Source organism: Bombus pascuorum, chromosome 16, assembly GCF_905332965.1.
Source record: "Bombus pascuorum chromosome 16, iyBomPasc1.1, whole genome shotgun sequence".
Lineage (NCBI taxonomy): Eukaryota > Metazoa > Arthropoda > Insecta > Hymenoptera > Apidae > Bombus > Bombus pascuorum.
This window is the reverse complement of record NC_083503.1, coordinates 3,384,645-3,404,774: the sequence shown is the minus strand read 5'-3', so window position 1 is coordinate 3,404,774 and position 20,130 is coordinate 3,384,645. Positions and strand designations below refer to the sequence as shown.

General features: G+C 29.0%; 1 protein-coding gene across 2 annotated transcripts; it reads right to left on the bottom strand.

Annotated features, from left to right (window-relative positions):
- Positions 1 to 78: 78 nt before the first annotated feature.
- On the bottom strand, positions 79 to 10,303 carry LOC132915327 (lysophospholipid acyltransferase 5). 2 transcript variants are annotated; one of them, XM_060975129.1, is made up of 9 exons: positions 9,313 to 9,404; positions 9,113 to 9,238; positions 7,809 to 7,916; positions 7,266 to 7,388; positions 5,700 to 5,815; positions 5,347 to 5,517; positions 4,512 to 4,748; positions 4,004 to 4,312; positions 79 to 3,606 (listed from the first exon to the last, which is right to left on the bottom strand). In XM_060975129.1, the coding sequence occupies exons 2-9, from the start codon at positions 9,195 to 9,197 to the stop codon at positions 3,331 to 3,333; spliced, it is 1,425 nt and encodes a 474-aa protein (XP_060831112.1). In that variant the 5' UTR covers positions 9,198 to 9,238; positions 9,313 to 9,404; the 3' UTR covers positions 79 to 3,330. The 2 variants fall into 2 exon arrangements, with proteins under 2 accessions (XP_060831112.1, XP_060831111.1); XM_060975128.1 differs by having other exon boundaries at positions 9,113 to 10,303.
- Positions 10,304 to 20,130: the final 9,827 nt, after the last annotated feature.

The following is a 20,130-nucleotide window of genomic DNA, read 5'->3' as shown; positions in this document are numbered from 1 at the left end:
CTGTAATATGAATTTTCTTTTTCTATTAATATATACAATTCAATAAATGTAGATCAGAAACTAAAGAAGATACAAAAATTTAATTTAATGCAAATTTATTTGGAACAGAATATAAAAGGATAACAAACAATGATATAGTTTACAATTCCAAGTTCATAATTTTGATATACAAGTATATTAAAAAATTACTTCATTTAAAAAGATATTTTTATAAATAACTTGACTGCTTAAAATGCAATAACAATGAAAAAATATTCATTATGTTCGCTTGTATATCTGTAAAAAATTGTAAACCTGTAGTTAGTATTACAACTTTTACTGTAAAAATTAGTCTTACTTGTTTAAACAATCTATAAAAGTATTTCACACATTCAGAAAGATTCTTTTGAATTATTATAACTTCCAAAAACATTTTCTAAATATTTTATCCTATCTTCTTTGGGTAAAAGTATTTACTTATCTATTTATACATTTCCTTTGCAATACATTAGATTGAGTAGTAAATTCATTCCTTTTCTTGCAAGATAAATATGCCTAATAAAAGAAGTATAAACCATTTTATTTTATCACTTTTTACTTCTTGCAATTATATCATTTCTTTACTTTATCACTGTAAAACTTTCCTTCCTATTATAAAATGATATGGACATATTTTCTCAGAATTCTATGTAAATACATATTCAAAACATAATAATTTCCAACCAAATTGCATTGGTAACATTATTCTAGTGAAAAATAATGGTAACTAATTTTCTTTTTTCATTGCCTATGATTAACTTATACACAATATTTATCAGCAGTAATTGTCTGCTTTTTTGATAAAACATTATAATAAAGTCATTCTCTCAATTTTATCAAAAATACATTCTTAGATTGTTACTGCGGTTTAGATTAGTGTTTTTCCTTTATCAACACTGTCCAACATAATTTGTTGCCTTCCAATTAATTATTTCAATCACAGATCTTCAATTTGTTTAAATACCAGAAACTACTATGATTTGTGTTAAATATTTAAAATTTTATGTCTTATATAATTTGTAACCATTATAGGTATTCGATTAACATTAAGCTTTATTTACTTGCCTTTACTTTCTCAAATAGACATTATTTGTAAATTTACTACCTACATCTTTACCATATGTGACAAATTTTTATTTTTGTCTATTTCTTAAAAACCTACATTGTTCTTTCCAGAAATATTATTTAAAATTTTATGTCTTATATAATTTGTAACCATTATAGGTATTCGATTAACATTAAACTTTATTTACTTGCCTTTACTTTCTCAAATAGATATTATTTGTGAATTTACTACCTACATCTTTACCATATGTGACAAATTTTTATTTTTGTTTATTTCTTAAAAACCTACATTGTTCTTTCCAGAAATAAAGCAATATTAAATATCAAAAATAATGCTGCACTCACTCATCATCAAAAAAGTTTTACCTATTACAAAATACATACTACATACAGAAGTACTTACTAAATTATATACAATCATATACATCCTTGGAGGACTTAACTTAACCTGATATGTTTAATTATCATAACCATTGAAATCATGAGATAGACATTTTTCGAAACAATCGAACATTTTTTGAAGAACGTGTTAGATAAGGTTTTGAAAGAATTATTCTGACGTTTCGTTTAGTTAGCATCATCATTGTAACAAGAAGTCCACTGAACCCAAATGGGACAGAAATCGAGTATACTTTTTTATTCGTAATAAAGCTAACTATTATCTTGATGAAATATATGTCGGAATATGTATTTTAGAGCACAGCTTATACCCGAAAATTTCAATAATTACCACGAGTCTTGCATTTATAAATAAACGAACTTAGTACTCAACTTAATATGCACTCTTTCCTACAATCTTATAATTGAACTTAAGTTTTAACTCAATATCTATGCAAACAATTTATTTTAAAATATCATTCTTTTAAGACAAAGAAACAATTTGGCTTTAAATTGATCAATTTGTAAATACTTTTAACCGCTTGACGGTTTCCATGTCACACTATTTTCGCGTAATTTTTCCATTCAAACCATATGTACTACAAACAGTGTACATACTTACTTCTTTATCTTAACACTTATAAACTTGTTTTACGTGCACTATGGGGACAATTATTTTAATAAAAAATTCAACTTTTACCGAAAATAGATTGGCATGGAAAGTTTTAAGTGCTACATAATTTAATTACATAATTCGCTCGAGAGCGATCGCACAATTTGACATTTTTCGTATACATACATTTTTTCGATCAACTTTGGCACTCAAAAGGTTATAAATATAAATATATTTAACAATATAAGGTTACGATGATAATACATATTAAATAAAATAATCATGTGAAATCGACAACGTTTATAATTCTGATTATAATTTAACCGAAAATGAAAAATTGATTTCACACATTTTAACTTTTTAAATTACTACAAACAATAATTTAATTTATTTATATAATCATACCTTCATCAATCATATATCATACCTTTACATATTTCAATCCTTAAATGCATCATATTTTTAAAAGAACAGAAACTTTAGCATAGTGTTTACTACTTAAATTATGTCTAAAGTGATGCTAACACAATTCTTTTTGCAAAAAGAAATAATTTTCTTAAAACGCATCAATTAAAATATTGATAAAAGATATTTATAATAGCTCTCTTAAATATTTTGTACGTATTAAAGTTTATACAAAAAATATTTTGTACGTCCTCAAAAGTTAATTCCATCTATTAATCGAGGAAGGTGTAATTTTTTATATTTAGTGTACAATATCACATAAAATAAATCCTTAAATAGTATTAAGTATCTGTTTATATCTATTAGTCACAATATGAAATTACAAATATTTTCCAAAAATAAAATGTTTTTTCAAATACCTAAAACGAACATGTCAAGATATAAGCATTAGGTATGATTAAAAAACCATACTCCTACATTGCAAATTTATTAAGTTCTTGCTTAATGAAAGATTAAAGATTAGTGAAATTTTCCATTTCTTTTCCTTCTTAAAAAAAGATTTCCAAAAGTATAAATAGGTCATTTCTGGGAGGTTAAAACATAAATTTTCTTTTATTTATACAGAAATTACAACCGTCTACTATTCATAAAAAATCTATTGTATATTTTATTATCTTAATTGGCACTTTTCAAAAATAGTTTATAAATACTTCTTGTACTTCAACAAATTGTGTGCGATCCCAGTATTTGAAGACAATGTACCCTTCACTATTTCATTTCTATCACTTTCCTTATATTTAGCATCATCAATAAAAAGTTAAAACTTATTCAGAAACTTTTTTACATTTACATTACTCTTCAAGTTTTTTAGACCGTTTTTTTAGAAAAAATATCTTAATAAATAGTGAAATCAGTGGATAAGAGAGATATATTATATGACCACAATAATAAATAGAAAAGTAAACTTGATGATAACGAGGGTATGACAAAAATGTAAAACAAACAAGACAATAACCCATAAAAATAAATGTGTACATGTTCATAAGAATCCATGTGAGAATTTGAAGTTCTGGACGACTGTTTAATAAGCTTTGTAATTTCTGTTGTCTCTTCAATATTTGAGATAACTACAAAAATTAATACAAGATTTTACTCAGTGTAATGATATTAAATTGACAAATAATTAGTTCATTAACTATTTTAATAATAATTTCATTAATTGAATAATAGCTTACTTAATGTATTTAGTCTATCTGGCCAATTTTATAAGTTATAATTTAATAAATTACATTTTGAGGAAATATAACATTAATATCAATGTATATTTCTACCAAAAATAAACATGATATTATATATATTATATAGTACATAATAACAAGAAGAATATAATACTGAATTTATAAATTATAAAACTTTTAAGTAAGCCATTAAACAATCATTTACCTGATCGTAATCAAGGTAAATAACCAATTGCTTAATCAATGCATATAGGAATATATAATGTAAAATTAATATCAGACTTACATCTTTTTCAGCATACATGATAATAAACTCGAGGAAGAAGCATACATAGTATCCTGAATGAAGTCCATGCCAAACTGCGAGAAACACCAGGGTGAAAAACTGACTATATATTTTTGATCCCAGAAATTTCAATCTCTTGTAAATATATTCCGCGCACCAATTATTAGTGTTTATATTAAATGATAAGATATAATCATTAAACTGAGTTGCTGTTTCAAATTTTAACAATTTAACATTTTCACAACCATTCCACAGAGGACGACCTTTCTCATCCTTTCCATTATAAGTTAAACCAAAAGTTGTACAAACCTGAAATGAAAATTATGTTTTATGATTCAAAGCAAACAATAATAAGTAATTGTTAACATTGATTAATTATAAATTATTAATTAATTAATCAATAGATTATTAATCTATATTTATCTCAATAATTTTTTTAAATGCTTAAACCTGAAACAGTACATATTATAAACATATATATATATATATATATACATGCTTTCCTTACCCCTTCAGCTAATAACCAACAAGAAATATATTTATACAGATTGAAATGACCCCAAAAGCCAATCGTAAAAAGACGTTTCAAGAATGTCTGTTCTCGGAATTCTGCACTCAATAGATATTGATTGGGAATGTATGAAGTCCCTAATTGATAGAATGTCAAGTATATACATCCAACAAACATTCGAGAAATACCAGGAATGATACAATCATGAAGTTCAATTTCTTCTTTCATAGAGAACTAAAAATATAAAAAATAAATTATTTTTTCTTTATATTATATTGCATAAGTTTTACAACAATAGATGAAAGTGTGCCACCATGTTACAAAAGTTAGAGTAAGAAAATATATTACATAAATGTAAACATGTTTTATATAAAATATCTTATTAATATAATACAAAGTATGTAATAATAATGGATTAATCTTTTCTTTAACACAATATGAAAATAGGTTGACAATATTTACTCTAACCTTATTTCAAAATGTTACCTATTTTCATAAATGTAAAATTAACATCAGTGAAAAATGAGATTTATCACATTTTTTTATTAATTATAATTCGTTTCAGTGAATGCATTAGAAATTCCTTATATTAGTTTGTGACGTGTATTCGTTCTCTTCTCGATATATACATATATATCGAGCGATAAATCAGACTTTTTCTTGTAATTCTGTTCATGAATTATTTATAAGATTGTGTAATATTTTTCTCTTAGTTTTACTCATAGAACATGTTGGCACCGTTTGTCGAAAAAGATCTGAGATATCCTATATATCAATTAGAAAGTTCTTACAATTTGTTCGATTACTTAATTAGTATTTTAGTATGACTTACAGAATTCGTATCGATCATCGTATATCGTCCATTTACATAGTCTAAGTACCTTTTCATGCTAAATTGTGGCCCAACGAGAAACGATCCTGGAAAATATGCAAATGCTGCAATCTCTAAAAACGTTGGTTGTTCTTTCAAGGCCACTTGTTTCTGCGATACAGACAATTTTTCCTAAAATGGTAATGTCATTAGTTAACCTTCCTTTTGAAAGGAAATTTCCTTCGTTTCTTATTCACCCTTCTTAATTGTTGTATTTAACTTAAATTTTAACTTCGATTCTTTAACTCAGCTATTTATTCATCAATTAGATACTTCCATCGCGTGTATTACGCTATTTGTTGTTCTGTACGTACCTCGGGTTTTTGACCGTCCAGCAAATTGAACGCAAGACCAATTAATCGCAGAGTTAATACACACTGTGGCATAGTCCATTTTATATCATAGTCATCTGTACTTGTCATATAATATCCTGTAAACGATAAAAACGAATATTATTTTGATAATGTATAATATCTTTACTATGTTTAATTTATCATCTAGATACAGGAGTATTCTGTAATATATATAAATCATTTTAGAGATAAATTTAGCATGTGAAAAAGATAAAAATTCTATTCGTCCTTGTTTTTATGTTATAGAAAGTGTTTAACTTGAAATGATGTTCTGCCGCATTTTAGTTGGGCAATTATATTATATATATATACACACACATTTCTATTGTTAAACCTACTTATTTGACTAAAACGCGATGGAAGTATAGTTATAGATTTGTTTAAATTTTATCACGTACAGTATTGGACAATCAATATTTACAATCAATATTAATGCAGACCTGCAATCATATACAAAGAGATTTGGTCTGTTATGAAAGTAAGCAGATACAGTTTGTTAAAGAAGAACCTCGCCGTAACTTGAATAAGGATAAATTGAAAAGAACATTATCAGATGTTCATATGAATTCTTTTCATTCTTTTCTTGTACTAAACCGATCTTTAAATCTCATATATTACAGGACACCCTGTATATATCATTTCAAGTGAAACGGTAACATGTACCACGAAGTTACAATTATCTGCACACGTTAAGTTTTACGATCTATTAAATTGTATTAGTTCCAAGTAACGCAACTATTGAATAAACTTGAAATTATTTGCTTTATCAATTATTTACATTATTAATACATCCACCACGTGGAATTAATTTGGAATAAATTTCAAGAAAATCGTATTATTTTAAATTAAAATAAACAATGAAATATATATTTATTTATTATTATATATATTATTAATATATATTTTATTATTATATAATTATTAATATATATGTTATTATTATATATACTATATATAATATTATATTATTATTATATATAATATTATATATATTAATAATATATATAAAAATAAATAAGTATGTATTTCATTGTTTATTTTAATTTAAAATAATACGATTTTCTTGAAATATATATATATGATGTATATTACCTGTTGGACACTTGTTATACATCCATTACACAACATTAACCGATGACCGGCGTCACGTGAACGGAGAAACTTTTGTTGATTAACAGTAATCGATATCGCATCAAACGTATTAAGTTATTTATCATCGTTATTTAAGAAGCAATATATGTTATGCAAATATTTACACATAATTTTTTATAAATTGCGCTCAATTAAAACTAACGATACTTTTACTATAATTTATAATAGTTCGCACGATTTCTGGACAATTTGTAAACATTGATAATATTTTCTTAATAAAATGAAGCTAATTATATAGAACAAGTCAAATATCTTTTATTCCTACGTTTTTTGCCGAAGATTAGTAGGTTGTTTGCTTATTAATTTACATATTTTAAAAAATCGCACGAACTGTTATATAAGTATAAATAATAGTGTGCTATGGATTCTTCATACCGCATAGAAGATAAGCCATATTGAAGATAAAAATAATGACAACAGATAAAGAGGAACCACCAAGGCGTTTTAAGACACAATATGTAACATACATTGCTGCTGCTGAGTGAAGTATATTGAGCCCTGTAAGTACACAATACTTATAGTCAACTAGTTCCTTAAAGAATTGATTCAAAATATTTTTTAATGAAAATTACATCTACTGTTATCAATTAATCAATCAATTTATAAAATCTTTCCAATACGCGAAAGAAAAATTATTTTAGTATGTCGATCAATACCTTTAAATAATTTCCGAATTGCTTTCCGATTTAATTACTATTGAATAATTCATCATATTTTAATAATTCTTAAAGTAACAAATATATTACACACTCTAAAATTTCAATTCATTTTCTCGAAGAAATAAACGTATATAATTGAAATACAATAAAAAATATAAGACAAAACATGAAAATGTATTTTAAAAATTCAAGAAATAATAATCTTTTTCTCAAATATTCTTCTTTATTTAAATATCATTTTCTGAAAAAAAATAATTACCATAATTCCATAAGCAAATCAAAACGCCACAGGTTGCAAAAAATATATGTTGAAAAACTGGACATTTTCCGTACAAAGTATATCTGTGAAGAAGGGCGATGGGTAATCCTGAAAGTTCAGTTATAATTGTATTATTCTCGAGTTTCATCGAAATATTTTTACGAATGTTTCATTTCACGTACATTTTATAAATTAAATTCATATCTAGTTGCAATTATTGATACTTGTAATTCGTTTTCATCAATTTCGAAATTAGTCATATTACAAATAATTAACTTTATGATAATGTTTGTATGATAATTTAATTAATTAATCTAAAAATAATACACCAATACGTGAAAATCTGTTATATGGTTATTATCGTAACATATATAGCTTTGAGAGACGATAAAAAAGATAAAAGTAATCAATGATACGAAATTTAAATACAATACGGATAATTGGAACGCAATAGTTATTATTAACAATGTTCTTATCCACAATAATTCCACAATTGAAAAACAAAGAAAATAATTTATAATTGTAAATATAAATTCTTTCATTAAGCTAGAATATTATATATATTGCAATGATGTTGCAATTTCCGTCGTAAAATAATTTGCATAAAATAAAACAAGGAATAGAGAAATATGACAGATTAGGACGAGAAATGGAGTTACTACTAAAGTAAATAGTAATTATTTTTATTCTTACAATCACTAAAACACACACATAATAACACATATGTTCAAATATAAATTTTAATATAACCAAACAGTATACATTTCAGATAAACAACTTGTATGTTTCTTTATAGCCAAAGTCAATAATAAATCCTAACTGACTAAATTACAGATTTTATAATATGACATACAATTACTTCTGTATAAAGTTTGGTCTAGGATTCAAGATTAAACAATCTAAATAATGAAAAATATTGTTTCCTATTGCAATAGTTACTATTAGGATAATCTTGACTACTTTACGAAAGAATTAAAGTACATATCACGTACGCATGTGCAGCAAAAATGACATAACCTTCAACCTCAAAACGCTGCAAAAGTGTGGAAATAGTATTTCCAATTCTAAAATGACAAATTGAGATCTGGAAATGTATTTCTAGAAATACATAAGAAATTATAATACATAACAAGTAAATCGATGTGCAATTTGATTATGCAATCACTGATGTAATAAACAAAAACGAGATCAGGCTATAGGTTAATGTATACATGTATTTTATATACGCCAATGTATTGATGTTAAATATTGTAAATAATAATCGTAAAAAAAGGAAGCAATGTCCTTCTGAAGACATTAATTACCAAGAAAAATGGAGATAAGAAGACGAAGTGCAGCTTCGGATGTATTTAAAGTTTCCGAGAGGCTTAACAACATACTGCTCGACATTGTTGATTCTTTCGAAATGGTTTCTTATCCTGTTGCTTTATCTTCTTAAATTAGTTTCGTAATATTATTATGAAATTTATTTCTATGGATGATGTAAAAAGAAAATTTAATTTACATTCTGCACCAATAACATCACATGTCACTTCTATAGTTATCAAGAAATCGATACTCAAACCACGATAGGAATGGAAACCGTTCTAAAACTCATTAAACTTTAGATAGTTGCAGATAAAATTTTTCAAAAAAGAAAAATATGTATATAGAAAAAAATTACATATTGAAAAGGATGGTTGAAATAGTAAAAAGTAATTATTCAGTATATTATAGAAAAAATTGAAAGAGGATTAAAAACGAAACATTGGTATATTTAAGAACACCTGAAAACAAATTTCACGTCAAACAAATCACACTTTCTGTATCTATTACTTTGTATTTAACATTATTTAAAATATTAATTAATGACATTGTGAATAGTTATACTTAAACATATTATAGAACAGTTACCTTTCAGTAGACCATAAATTTACTTTCAAGAATCCTTAAATTAAAAATTTTTTCTAACGTAGTGTATGTAGCGTGTCAAATAAATCATTACCCGCTTCGTAACCATTGACGAGATATGTTGCGACACAATACCATTTGCACGATGACACAGACAAGTTATTCGCGACAAAATACCGTTCGTATATTGTTACGGGCAATGTATCTATCGACACAATATTCGTACTGCGTTGCCGTTGAGATGTCCCGTGAGTCTGTTTTTTTATAATTGCAACTTTTGTCATAATAAGCAAATGCACAAGATATCTCGTCCATGACGTAGTATGACTATGAACAACGATATTGTATCATAATCGCGAAATGACTCAGCCGTACTATCGTATTAACAATATCGTATCGTAAAATATCTTTTCCATGGCTAAAAGCAAATTAACACTAACCTTACCAGGCCTGGTTAAATGATCGTTTTCAAATTTTAATTTAAAATTGTACATTCATTATTATTTATTTCGTTCATCTAACTTTTATTCATCAACATTTTTATATTAACACAAATTGACAAATTAATTCATCCGATAATATGAGAATTTACATAAAGTCAGATGAACAAAAGAAATAACAATAAATGAACAACTTTAGACCTTGAAGCCGGTGGTCATTCACCGGATCTGGTAAGGTTAATGTTAAAATATGTAGCTTTACAAGCTTACTACAAACATGAAATCTTTTTAAAAAGAATAAAACCGAATATAAGTAAACTTATGAATCAATATTGTTTAAAATTGTTGCAATTTAGTTCGTTCTCAAACCGTATATAAATCCGCACAATTTATTTATACCAAAGACAAAAGAGAGTACTCATGCTTATTTACCTGGTTCTTCTTAGACTGGTGCTGCACCATGCGGCCAAACGCTGAAATTGCCTAAAGTTAGTATATACAAGAACCTACAAAATTAGGAATCTGCCTGTTTGGTTGCACACTAGCATAGACAAAAACCCATTGAGTTCCACGCTACAAGAACCTATTTAATTATACGGTTCTACGGAAAAGTTCATACGTACTTCTTTATCCGATATAGACAAGTATGAGAATTATAAAATTGCGTAATAATGAAATTATTTGTAAACTGCCAAAGAAGAAGAAATGAATTGTTCACTACACATATTTATTTTTAAATAAGAAAAGAGAATGTTCCCTTTCAAACGATACTATATCGGTAGAATGATGCAATAATTTTAATATTTTTCCATATATCATCTAAAATTAACATTATCTATCCTTGACACTTGACATGTCAATTGTACTAGCATGAATATTTATTCATCGTCGCATGGCAATTTTCCTTGGTACGTACGATAGTGTTCGTTAAGACGAATTCAACGACCTTGCATATGAGGCTATTTATTGTTGTAAAATGTTATAAATTCGTCAGTTCTTAAGAAGTCAAGTGAGCCAGTGTTGCTAGTTACCGATTGTGGTAAACGCTGTAAACAAGTATCGAATTTCTTATCTCCCATGATGCTTCCTAAAATATCAAATGTTATTGAATCGTGAAAACTCACTTTAGTTGACGTACTTTAGTCGAATAAAAATTATAGTAGTCGTTAAAAACATTCGTTGAGCAGTAAATAAATAAAAATCGTCAAAAATCGTACTACTTTCAATTATCAATTATTCATGTTAAATTGATAACACGATTTGAAAATCATAAAAATGTAACTTTTGTCATTCTGAAAAATAAACAAAATTTAATCCCCAAATGTTTATTAGTTTTATTTTTATTAGTTATTTAGTAAAAGGGAATCTTCGTAGACTTTAATTTCTACAATTTTCAGAAGTCGCATAGTAACTGGGGGAGAGGGGGGAGAGGGGGGCTATTTTCTATTCTTGAAAACTTGCCCTATTATGTAAAATTCGAAACTAATCGATCTTTTAATCGTAAATTATTTAAAATTGGCGCCAGAAATTATACATCATTTTATTATTTGTAAAGACACGTTTATCTTATAAAGAATATAACAGTTACGGTAATATTAAAAATCTATGAATTAATAATATTCAATAGTGCAAACCAAAATGAATGCATAATTATAATAATACCATTAATAATTCTATTCTTTCTATTGTTCGTTATAAGAATATATAGAGGCAATGCTAATGACTAAGACTGACGATAAATAACTGACGAAAGTTAAACACGAAGTGTAAACAAATAAAAATTACTATACTGAAATCAGCTTATTTTCAAATTATGCTTGTGAATTTATAAATGTCCCAATGAGCTATTCCAAATTTTAAAAACTCGTCTCATTTTGACCATTAGCTGCTGATACAATGAATGTCCATCTACTTGCAATGCGTGGGACCAATTCTTTCCACTCTTCGCATCGATCTTCGGGCGAGTTCTTGCGTTTCCCATTACGTGACGGGATGATACCTCGCGGATGTACCTCGATAATCTTAATTTTCCACTGACTCATTCTTGGTTCAATAGGATGGATAAATACATGTGAATGAATTGGCGAATGCATCTCTCTAAGAGGGAGAAAGACGAACCTCTAGATTCCGTACATATCATGTAGGCATTGGCCCTGAGGTGGTGGGGACGTCCAATTAATGATTCGCAGGCAATAACATAACAAAGTACGCAGAGTTTAAGAAAAGGAAAAAGTATGCTAATTCCAAAAAATTCAGCGCCGTTAGGCTGCCCTTGTCCATAAATAGTTGTCGTTTTCTAATACTATTTTTAAAGACTGGAAGGTTTTACAAACTTATTGTTGCGTTACAACACATGTGTTTCGTCTGCAGCAAAGCGATATTCTGAACACAATATGCATTTCAATAAATAATAATATTTGCAGTCAGAGTGGTTATCACATTGACATAAACCACACAGTAGGCTAAAAATACCGAACTTTAAATACGTGAAACTTTTGAACCGATGGATCCCCAAATTAAATACTTTTGTATGTTGTCCCTTTTCTCTATTTGTATGAGTACCGAGAAAATACCGGACGTTAATATGCTAATTTGCAAATGTAGAACATCGACAAATACAAAACACAGACATGTAGAGTAAGAACACCTTGTACATACCAACTTTTGAAATTCATTACGAATGAGATCGTCTTCTTTCGAAAAATGATACAGATGATGTCCTTGATATGAACCGTTGTTGCATAGGCGCGTATATTCACTGACCTAACATTTTTCTGCAAATCCATGACATAAAAGCTTGAAACAAGCTACAAAAAATAACGCACACATTCGTGAAGACGTACTACAAAAGTAAAAAGAAAATTAATAAACACATAATATAAAGCAGTTAACTAAATAAAAAGGAATGACAATTGAAATTTGGTACAGATGTTTTAGCTGGAAAATTTTTAACTAAGAGAGATAACTCAGGCCATGATGTATTTATTTGTGGTACATATGTATTTGGTTGTGGCAGCAGACGACGGACTGAATCTGCGTAAAATTTGTTTTTATAAGGCTCGTGAAAAATTCATTATTTACTGAGTATTTATTCCGGCGTAGAAACTGAACATTTTTTTCGAGGAATCGTCTTAACAAAATGCAAAAAGTTTCATTCTGATTGATTCATGTATCGATGTTCGATGTAGAAGATTCATACGTCTTAGAATGATATATAGAATACAAAAATCTTTACAACCTCCAGTTCTTTAGAAAATGCAAAAGATTTCATATTGATTAACCTATCCTTGGCAGAATAATCGATGGATTTATATAAACAGAATAAATATTGAACTCGTAACCTCCTGCTTTCCGATCTTGATTAAAGACATCATCTAGCAACTGTAGCATATTTAGTAACTGTATGTGAGCTGTTTACTAGCGAAGATGAAGAAAAACGGTTCTCCAACGGATCTGTGTACGGTCGCACGGCATATTCGTTTATTGCCAAGGAAAAGCAACAGTCAAACAACAACATAATTTAGGAAGGAATCGACAATCGGAATGGATTGGTTAAAATCTCACAATCAGCAGTGTTTTTGTACCATGGGAATGATAGACGATGGTGAGGCAGCGTTTGTCTTTTGGCAGACAATGCTATAAAACACATTTTATTATTAAGATTTCAAAAGTGTGGAACTAAAAAAGTTTTTAATATAAAATAGCGACTTTTTTTGTAAAAATATTGCCACCTGCAATTTTTCCTAACTTAAGGTGTTTTGATGACTAAATGAATTGGTCAATTGCTATCTTGGGATAACCAATAGACGCGAGTGTTTACCTTCTTCTTCCATCAAGCCTTTCTCATCCAATGATTTGTAAATATTCAATGCTTGTTGTACCCCCATTCTTATCTCGGAACTTCTAACGAATCTTGGCAAAAACAAATATTACCTAGATTTGCTCTGTCGACTACCGCAGATAACCGAACCAAATGACTGTCTTCCATAGATTTGTATTTTGGACATTATACTATTTCTTTAGAAATATATATACTTTGTTTGATGCTATATATTCTTATTTCTTAATCCAATTTGCTCTCTTATTAGGGCGTCGTATGTCCCGAATCTCGCGTTACTTTTTGTAGTTTGCTTCAGGTATTTATGTGATAAACTTGCAGAGAATGGTTCGGAGAGAAAACATATACGTCTACATCGAATGTAACAACAGTCGACATCGAGAATATCAGCTGTATCACTTTCCGAAGAAACACAACCCCTTCATAAGGAATGAATTTGAAAAGTTGGTAAGTACAAAGCATTTGTACTGTGCATACGTGTGTCTTGTATCCGTCAATGTTTTAAATTAACACATTAGCGGCCGATATTTTTTCGGTTACATCTCGTTTCTGGCCAGCATCCTTCTTATCCTTTTTCACATATTCTGATAGCACTCATATGAACAATATTATGAGATCTTTCCGATTAAAATAAGTTAGCGTATGTGCTCCGAACTATATATAGTGCTTCATTTCATTTTAAATATAAAAATGCAAGCACCGTGTTGGTAAAAGTTTCATCACGAATCAAGAATGAGAAAATTTAAATTTTGAATTCAAGCTAACAGCTTATCACGGGCCTTTCATATTTGTTGATTCTCAGTCCCTCCTTCTCTCTCACTCGCATTGTCCCTTTTTACGTTCGACACGCCTAGGATCTCAGTTTCTACATATAGAATAGTTTATGTTTCTGCATTATCGGAACACTTGAATCCCTATTTTAGTACAATTACAAAATATTTCCTGTTTTATCAAAAAAAGCAATAACAGTTGAGAAAGAATTGTGCCTGTGGGCAAAGTTTAGCCAGTTCTTCGATTAAAATATATTAACACTAGCAATATTTTAGCATTTTGATGATATCCTAGAATTTACAACAAACAATTACATACCTCTACTTCATTATTCAACTACTACTGTCTATAGAAATAGTGCCGGTAGTATTACTCGATCCGGGACCGAATATCGACGAGGCAACAATACGATAATAAAACTTTCATATTATTGATCTATTTTCATGAAACTTTCATTTAACTATTAAACAATTAAACTCTCATCAACATATCCGAGAAATTTTAGTAATTAAAATGACATAAAACACGATAAAATTTGTTTAAGTTGACTAACTATTGTAAGTTTCTACGTAAACGAAAGACGTCACAATAAGGAGGGCATGATCGTGAAAAACCGTATCCCGCAAGATTTCACCCAATGATTTCACATCCCTGCACGCCGCGAAGCGTACGAGCAAGCAAGAGAGTCCGGTTCTGTTCCTCACACAGCTCAATTTTTTTTTCCAATAACTGATATCTTCGAATTTTATCTAAAATGTAAATATATTGTAATTCTTTTTTCTCAAATGGAAGTAAATGTCGAATAAAGTACTATACGAGATTGAGGGTAGGTTTGCTGTCAGTCAGGCAATTGTAATATAAGACGAGATACCTTGTATCTTGATTTCAACTTTACTCGTTTTCTTTATGTTACTTTCGCTTATTATTAATATGTAATATTCTTTTAGCATGCAATCTCTTCTAAAGTGTAATGCCAGCGAGGCTTTAAGAAGCATGGATATCTGTGCTGATTATTTTTTATCCGAAATCTTCAAACAAAATCATGCAAAAAATACGAATAGAAGAAAAAGCATACTGTATCCGAATCACCAACAAATTTATCACAAAATAAAAGAGAAAAGGAAGATTTACAAAAGAGGTATCTCGTAATCGAAAAACAGCTGATCAGGGAAAAAGAGCAAGAGTAAGAGGGATGCAGCTACCAGCACCGCCAACAGTAGCAAGAATCGGATGAAGGAGGGATAAAATAAGAAGAAGAAAAGGAATTATTTGTTAATATAGCAATGCCAGACTATACAAGAGTACCGTTAAAATTCGCTGACAACGAGGATTCTATTGAACGGCTAACAATTGAATCGCAGACAAACTGTAACATCTAAATTGACGAAAGTTTAGGAAAAAACTTACGAGAAATAGTACCATAAAATAGATTTCGGTAGTGTGAAACCCAACAGGTTCTTTTTTATGATGGTGTACAACCAAATAGGGCAGATATCTAATTTTAAGCTTAAATTTATAGGTTCTTATATATGCCAAATTACGACAAAGCAGGGCAGATCTTTAATTCTATAAATTCATTTGTGCGTTAATTTCAATTGAACTTCAATTTCCTCTGTATTCGAAACCATGGACGACATATATAGCGACACGATACCATTCGCGTGATGATACGAACAGCTTATTCGCGACGTAATATCGTTTGTATATTGTTAGGGAAGGTGTTGTCCCAGACACAATATTCGTATTACAACGTCGTTAAGATGTCCTGTGACTCTGTTTATTTCTAATTACAATTTTATAATAAGCAAATGCACGAGATATCTCGTCCATGACGTAGTATGACTATGAACGATATTGTATCATAATCGCGAAATGAGTCAGCTGCACTATCGTATGAACAATATCGTATTGCAATATATCTTGTCCATGGTTAAAAGTAAATTAACACAAACAAGTAAAGTAACAAATGATCGTGTTCAAAATTTAATTAAAAATTGTACATTCATTGTTATTTATTTCGTTCATCTAACTATTGCAAACATTCTTATCTTAACGCAAATTAACAAATTAATTAATTCTACAATATAAGAATTTACTTAATGTCAGATGAACAAAAAAATAATAACGAATGTAAATCTTTAGATTAAACATTGAAGCCGGTTATTTGATAGGATGTTTTTAAAAAGATTGAAATCGAACATAAACTTATGAATCAATATTGTTCAAAATTGTCGTAGTTTAGTTCGTTTTTATATCCGTATTTAAATTCGCAGAAATTATATCAGAGACGAAAGAGAGATCATTATACTTTTTATAAGAAGACGTTTATATTTTAAAGAATGTAACAATTACGGCAATATTAAAAATATAAGAATTAATAAAATTCAATAATTCAAAGCGAAATAAATGCATAATTATAATGACAATTATTAAAAGAATTTAATTATTTAGCAGTAAACCTAACGACACTTCGTGTGTACCTATTCCTATCGTGTAAGGTCAAAATGACCTGTGATTAAAAAATTAATAGTTTTTAGATTTAATTTATATAATGGCTAATTTCTAACTAAACGTATATAAAATGATGAACTTTCATAATATTTCGTCCAAATTTACTTTTGTTTAATTTCAGTTAAAGACTTAAATAGAATTACACTTTTATTTATATAGAGATATATGTTATTCAATTTCGCTGCATTTTTTACAAATTATCTTATTTTCAGATATACATTTTCGCATAAATATTTCCCGCATCTTAAACAAATTTTCGTAATTTTGTAAACTTTACAATTGTTTACTTGACAAATTTTTTGTAGTAATGAATTTGAACTTCTGTTTCTTTAAGTAAAAGTATTGTATGCATCAGATTTGTAACAATTTTGTGAATTCTCTGTAAATTGGCCCATTCTGTAGATACCGTTGCAAATTTATTGGTTCGCAAACGTTGGCTTCCTTCACTCCTCTTATCAAATTTTATAAACCACATAATTTCAGCAAAGTAATTCCTGCCCATTCTTTTCGAAAAAATGCAGATCTCTACATTTTATTCCATAAATACGAGACATCTATATTTTTTGCCTGATATGCACCGCGAGCATGTAGCAGAGCAATAAATGCATCTAGTTCTGTTGCATCTTTTAGTCCCCAATACTATAAATGCTTCTTCTTCCTTACAATTTATTATATGATCCCTTATACGATGATCAATGACAATATAAAATGTCATCTTTACTTGTCCTTTCATTATATGCCATTTAGTATATCCCAAAAGATATTATGAAAAATGTCCTGCCAGGTTTGGGACTTGCATCTTTTTCTTTCCAAACTGTTCCATCGGATCCAGTTTCACTCTCTGCTGTCAACGATAATTTCTTTCCATTTTGCCCTTACGGAAACGTTTATTTATAATATTCAACTCTGATTCGTTTATAAATAGCTTTTCCTGTGTTTCCATGCCGTTTTCAGTTGCTGAAGTTTCTCGTTCATCGTACTCTGAATAGTTTTCCTATGTATCCGTTATTTCTTTTTTTTAATTTTGTTTTAAATCTTGACTTTTCTAGGGTAAATATTTATCATAGAATAATACCATGTACGGAATACGAAGTCATTGTCAAATTTGATATGCTTTACTTTTCCTTTTCTAACAACATTACACAAGAAGCTCTGAGATGCCTTCTTTCTGGGTTTTGGAGATAACAAGTTTAGATGTCGACTAATTGACTAACATACCGAGATGTATTCTTGTCGAAAAGACAATAGTGAGTAAAAATGTGATCTGTGACGTCGATATTTACACCAAGATATTGATGAGTATTGAACGTACTTCACCAACGGTTACACGTGGATAGAGTTGGGGAAGCTTCTTCCGTGTTTTACAGTAATAAACAATAACCTTAAGAAACTTATCGACTTTTAAAGTGTTTGTCACAATGGACTGTAGAAAATGCTAAATTTTGTGGCCGTTCCTTAGGATTATTATGAGCCTAAATTGACACGCCTTGAAAGCTGGTAGCTATGTTGATCGTTGGATGGATTTATTTATGGCAAGATTCCAGGTGTAAAAGCAGTTATTGTCTGTTATTACTGATTTTCTTTGTCACCTGATCTTGAGATAGCCTTTTCTTCGTACTGATTGTATATATTTTAAGATTAACTAACATATTTTGTTTTGCGGTCAAAGTGACCGTTCACGATAGGCAAGGACGAGTACACATTTTTCTCAAGAAATAAAAGAGCAAACTAAAATTAAATACCGAAAAATATATTGCATGCATGTTTTAGGAAAAATCAGAAATTCTAAAGCGATATGATAAAGCTTAAATATGGTTAAATTTGTGCAGAAGTTCCGAGAGCGAACAATTTAACCGCGCCGGTAGCTGTAACGTTAATAATAACGTAATAATTCTATTTTTTCTATTGTTCGTTATAAGAATATATAGAGGCAATGCTACTGACTAAGATTGACGATAAATAACTGACAAAAGTTAAACATGAAGTGTAAACAGATAAAAATTTTAATATTGAAATCAGTTTATTTTCAAATTATGTTTGAGAAATTATACATGTCCCAATCAGCTATTCCGAATTTTACAAAGTCGTCTCATTTAGACCATTAGTCGCTGATGCACTAAATGTCGATCAAGTTAGCATGCGAGGGACCAATTCTTTCCACTTTTCCCATCGATTTTCGAACGCGTTCTTGCGTTTCCCATTACGTGACGGGATGATACCTCGCGGATGTACCTCGATAATCTTAATTTTCCACTGACTCATTCTTGGTTCAATAGGATGGATAAATACATGTGAATGAATTGGCGAATGCATCTCTCTAAGAGGGAGAAAGACGAACCTCTAGATTCCGTACATATCATGTAGGCATTGGCCCTGAGGTGGTGGGGACGTCCAATTAATGATTCGCAGGCAATAACATAACAAAGTACGCAGAGTTTAAGAAAAGGAAAAAGTATGCTAATTCCAAAAAATTCAGCGCCGTTAGGCTGCCCTTGTCCATAAATAGTTGTCGTTTTCTAATACTATTTTTAAAGACTGGAAGGTTTTACAAACTTATTGTTGCGTTACAACACATGTGTTCCATCTGCAGCAAAGCGATATTCTGAACACAATATGCATTTCAATAAATAATAATATTTGCAGTCAGAGTGGTTATCACATTAAAATAAACCATACAGTAGGCTAAAAATACCGAACTTTAAATACGTGAAACTTTTGAACCAATGGATTCCTAAATTAAATACTTTTGTATGTTGTGCCTATTCTCTATTTGTATGAGTACCGAGAAAATACCGGACGTTAATATGCTAATTTGCAAATGTAGAACATCGACAAATACGAAACACAGGTATGCAGAGTAAGACAATCTTGT

Excerpts from the sequence above, each read along its gene's own strand:
- LOC132915327 (XM_060975128.1), bottom strand. The coding sequence starts at position 9,197 with ATGTCGAGCAGTATGTTGTTAAGCCTCTCGGAAACTTTAAATACATCC. Across the intron at positions 7,917-9,112 it reads TCTTATCTCCATTTTTCTTG|GATTACCCATCGCCCTTCTT; the intron begins GTAATTAATGTC and ends CTGAACTTTCAG. Across the intron at positions 5,816-7,265 it reads TATGGCTTATCTTCTATGCG|GATATTATATGACAAGTACA; the intron begins GTATGAAGAATC and ends TATCGTTTACAG.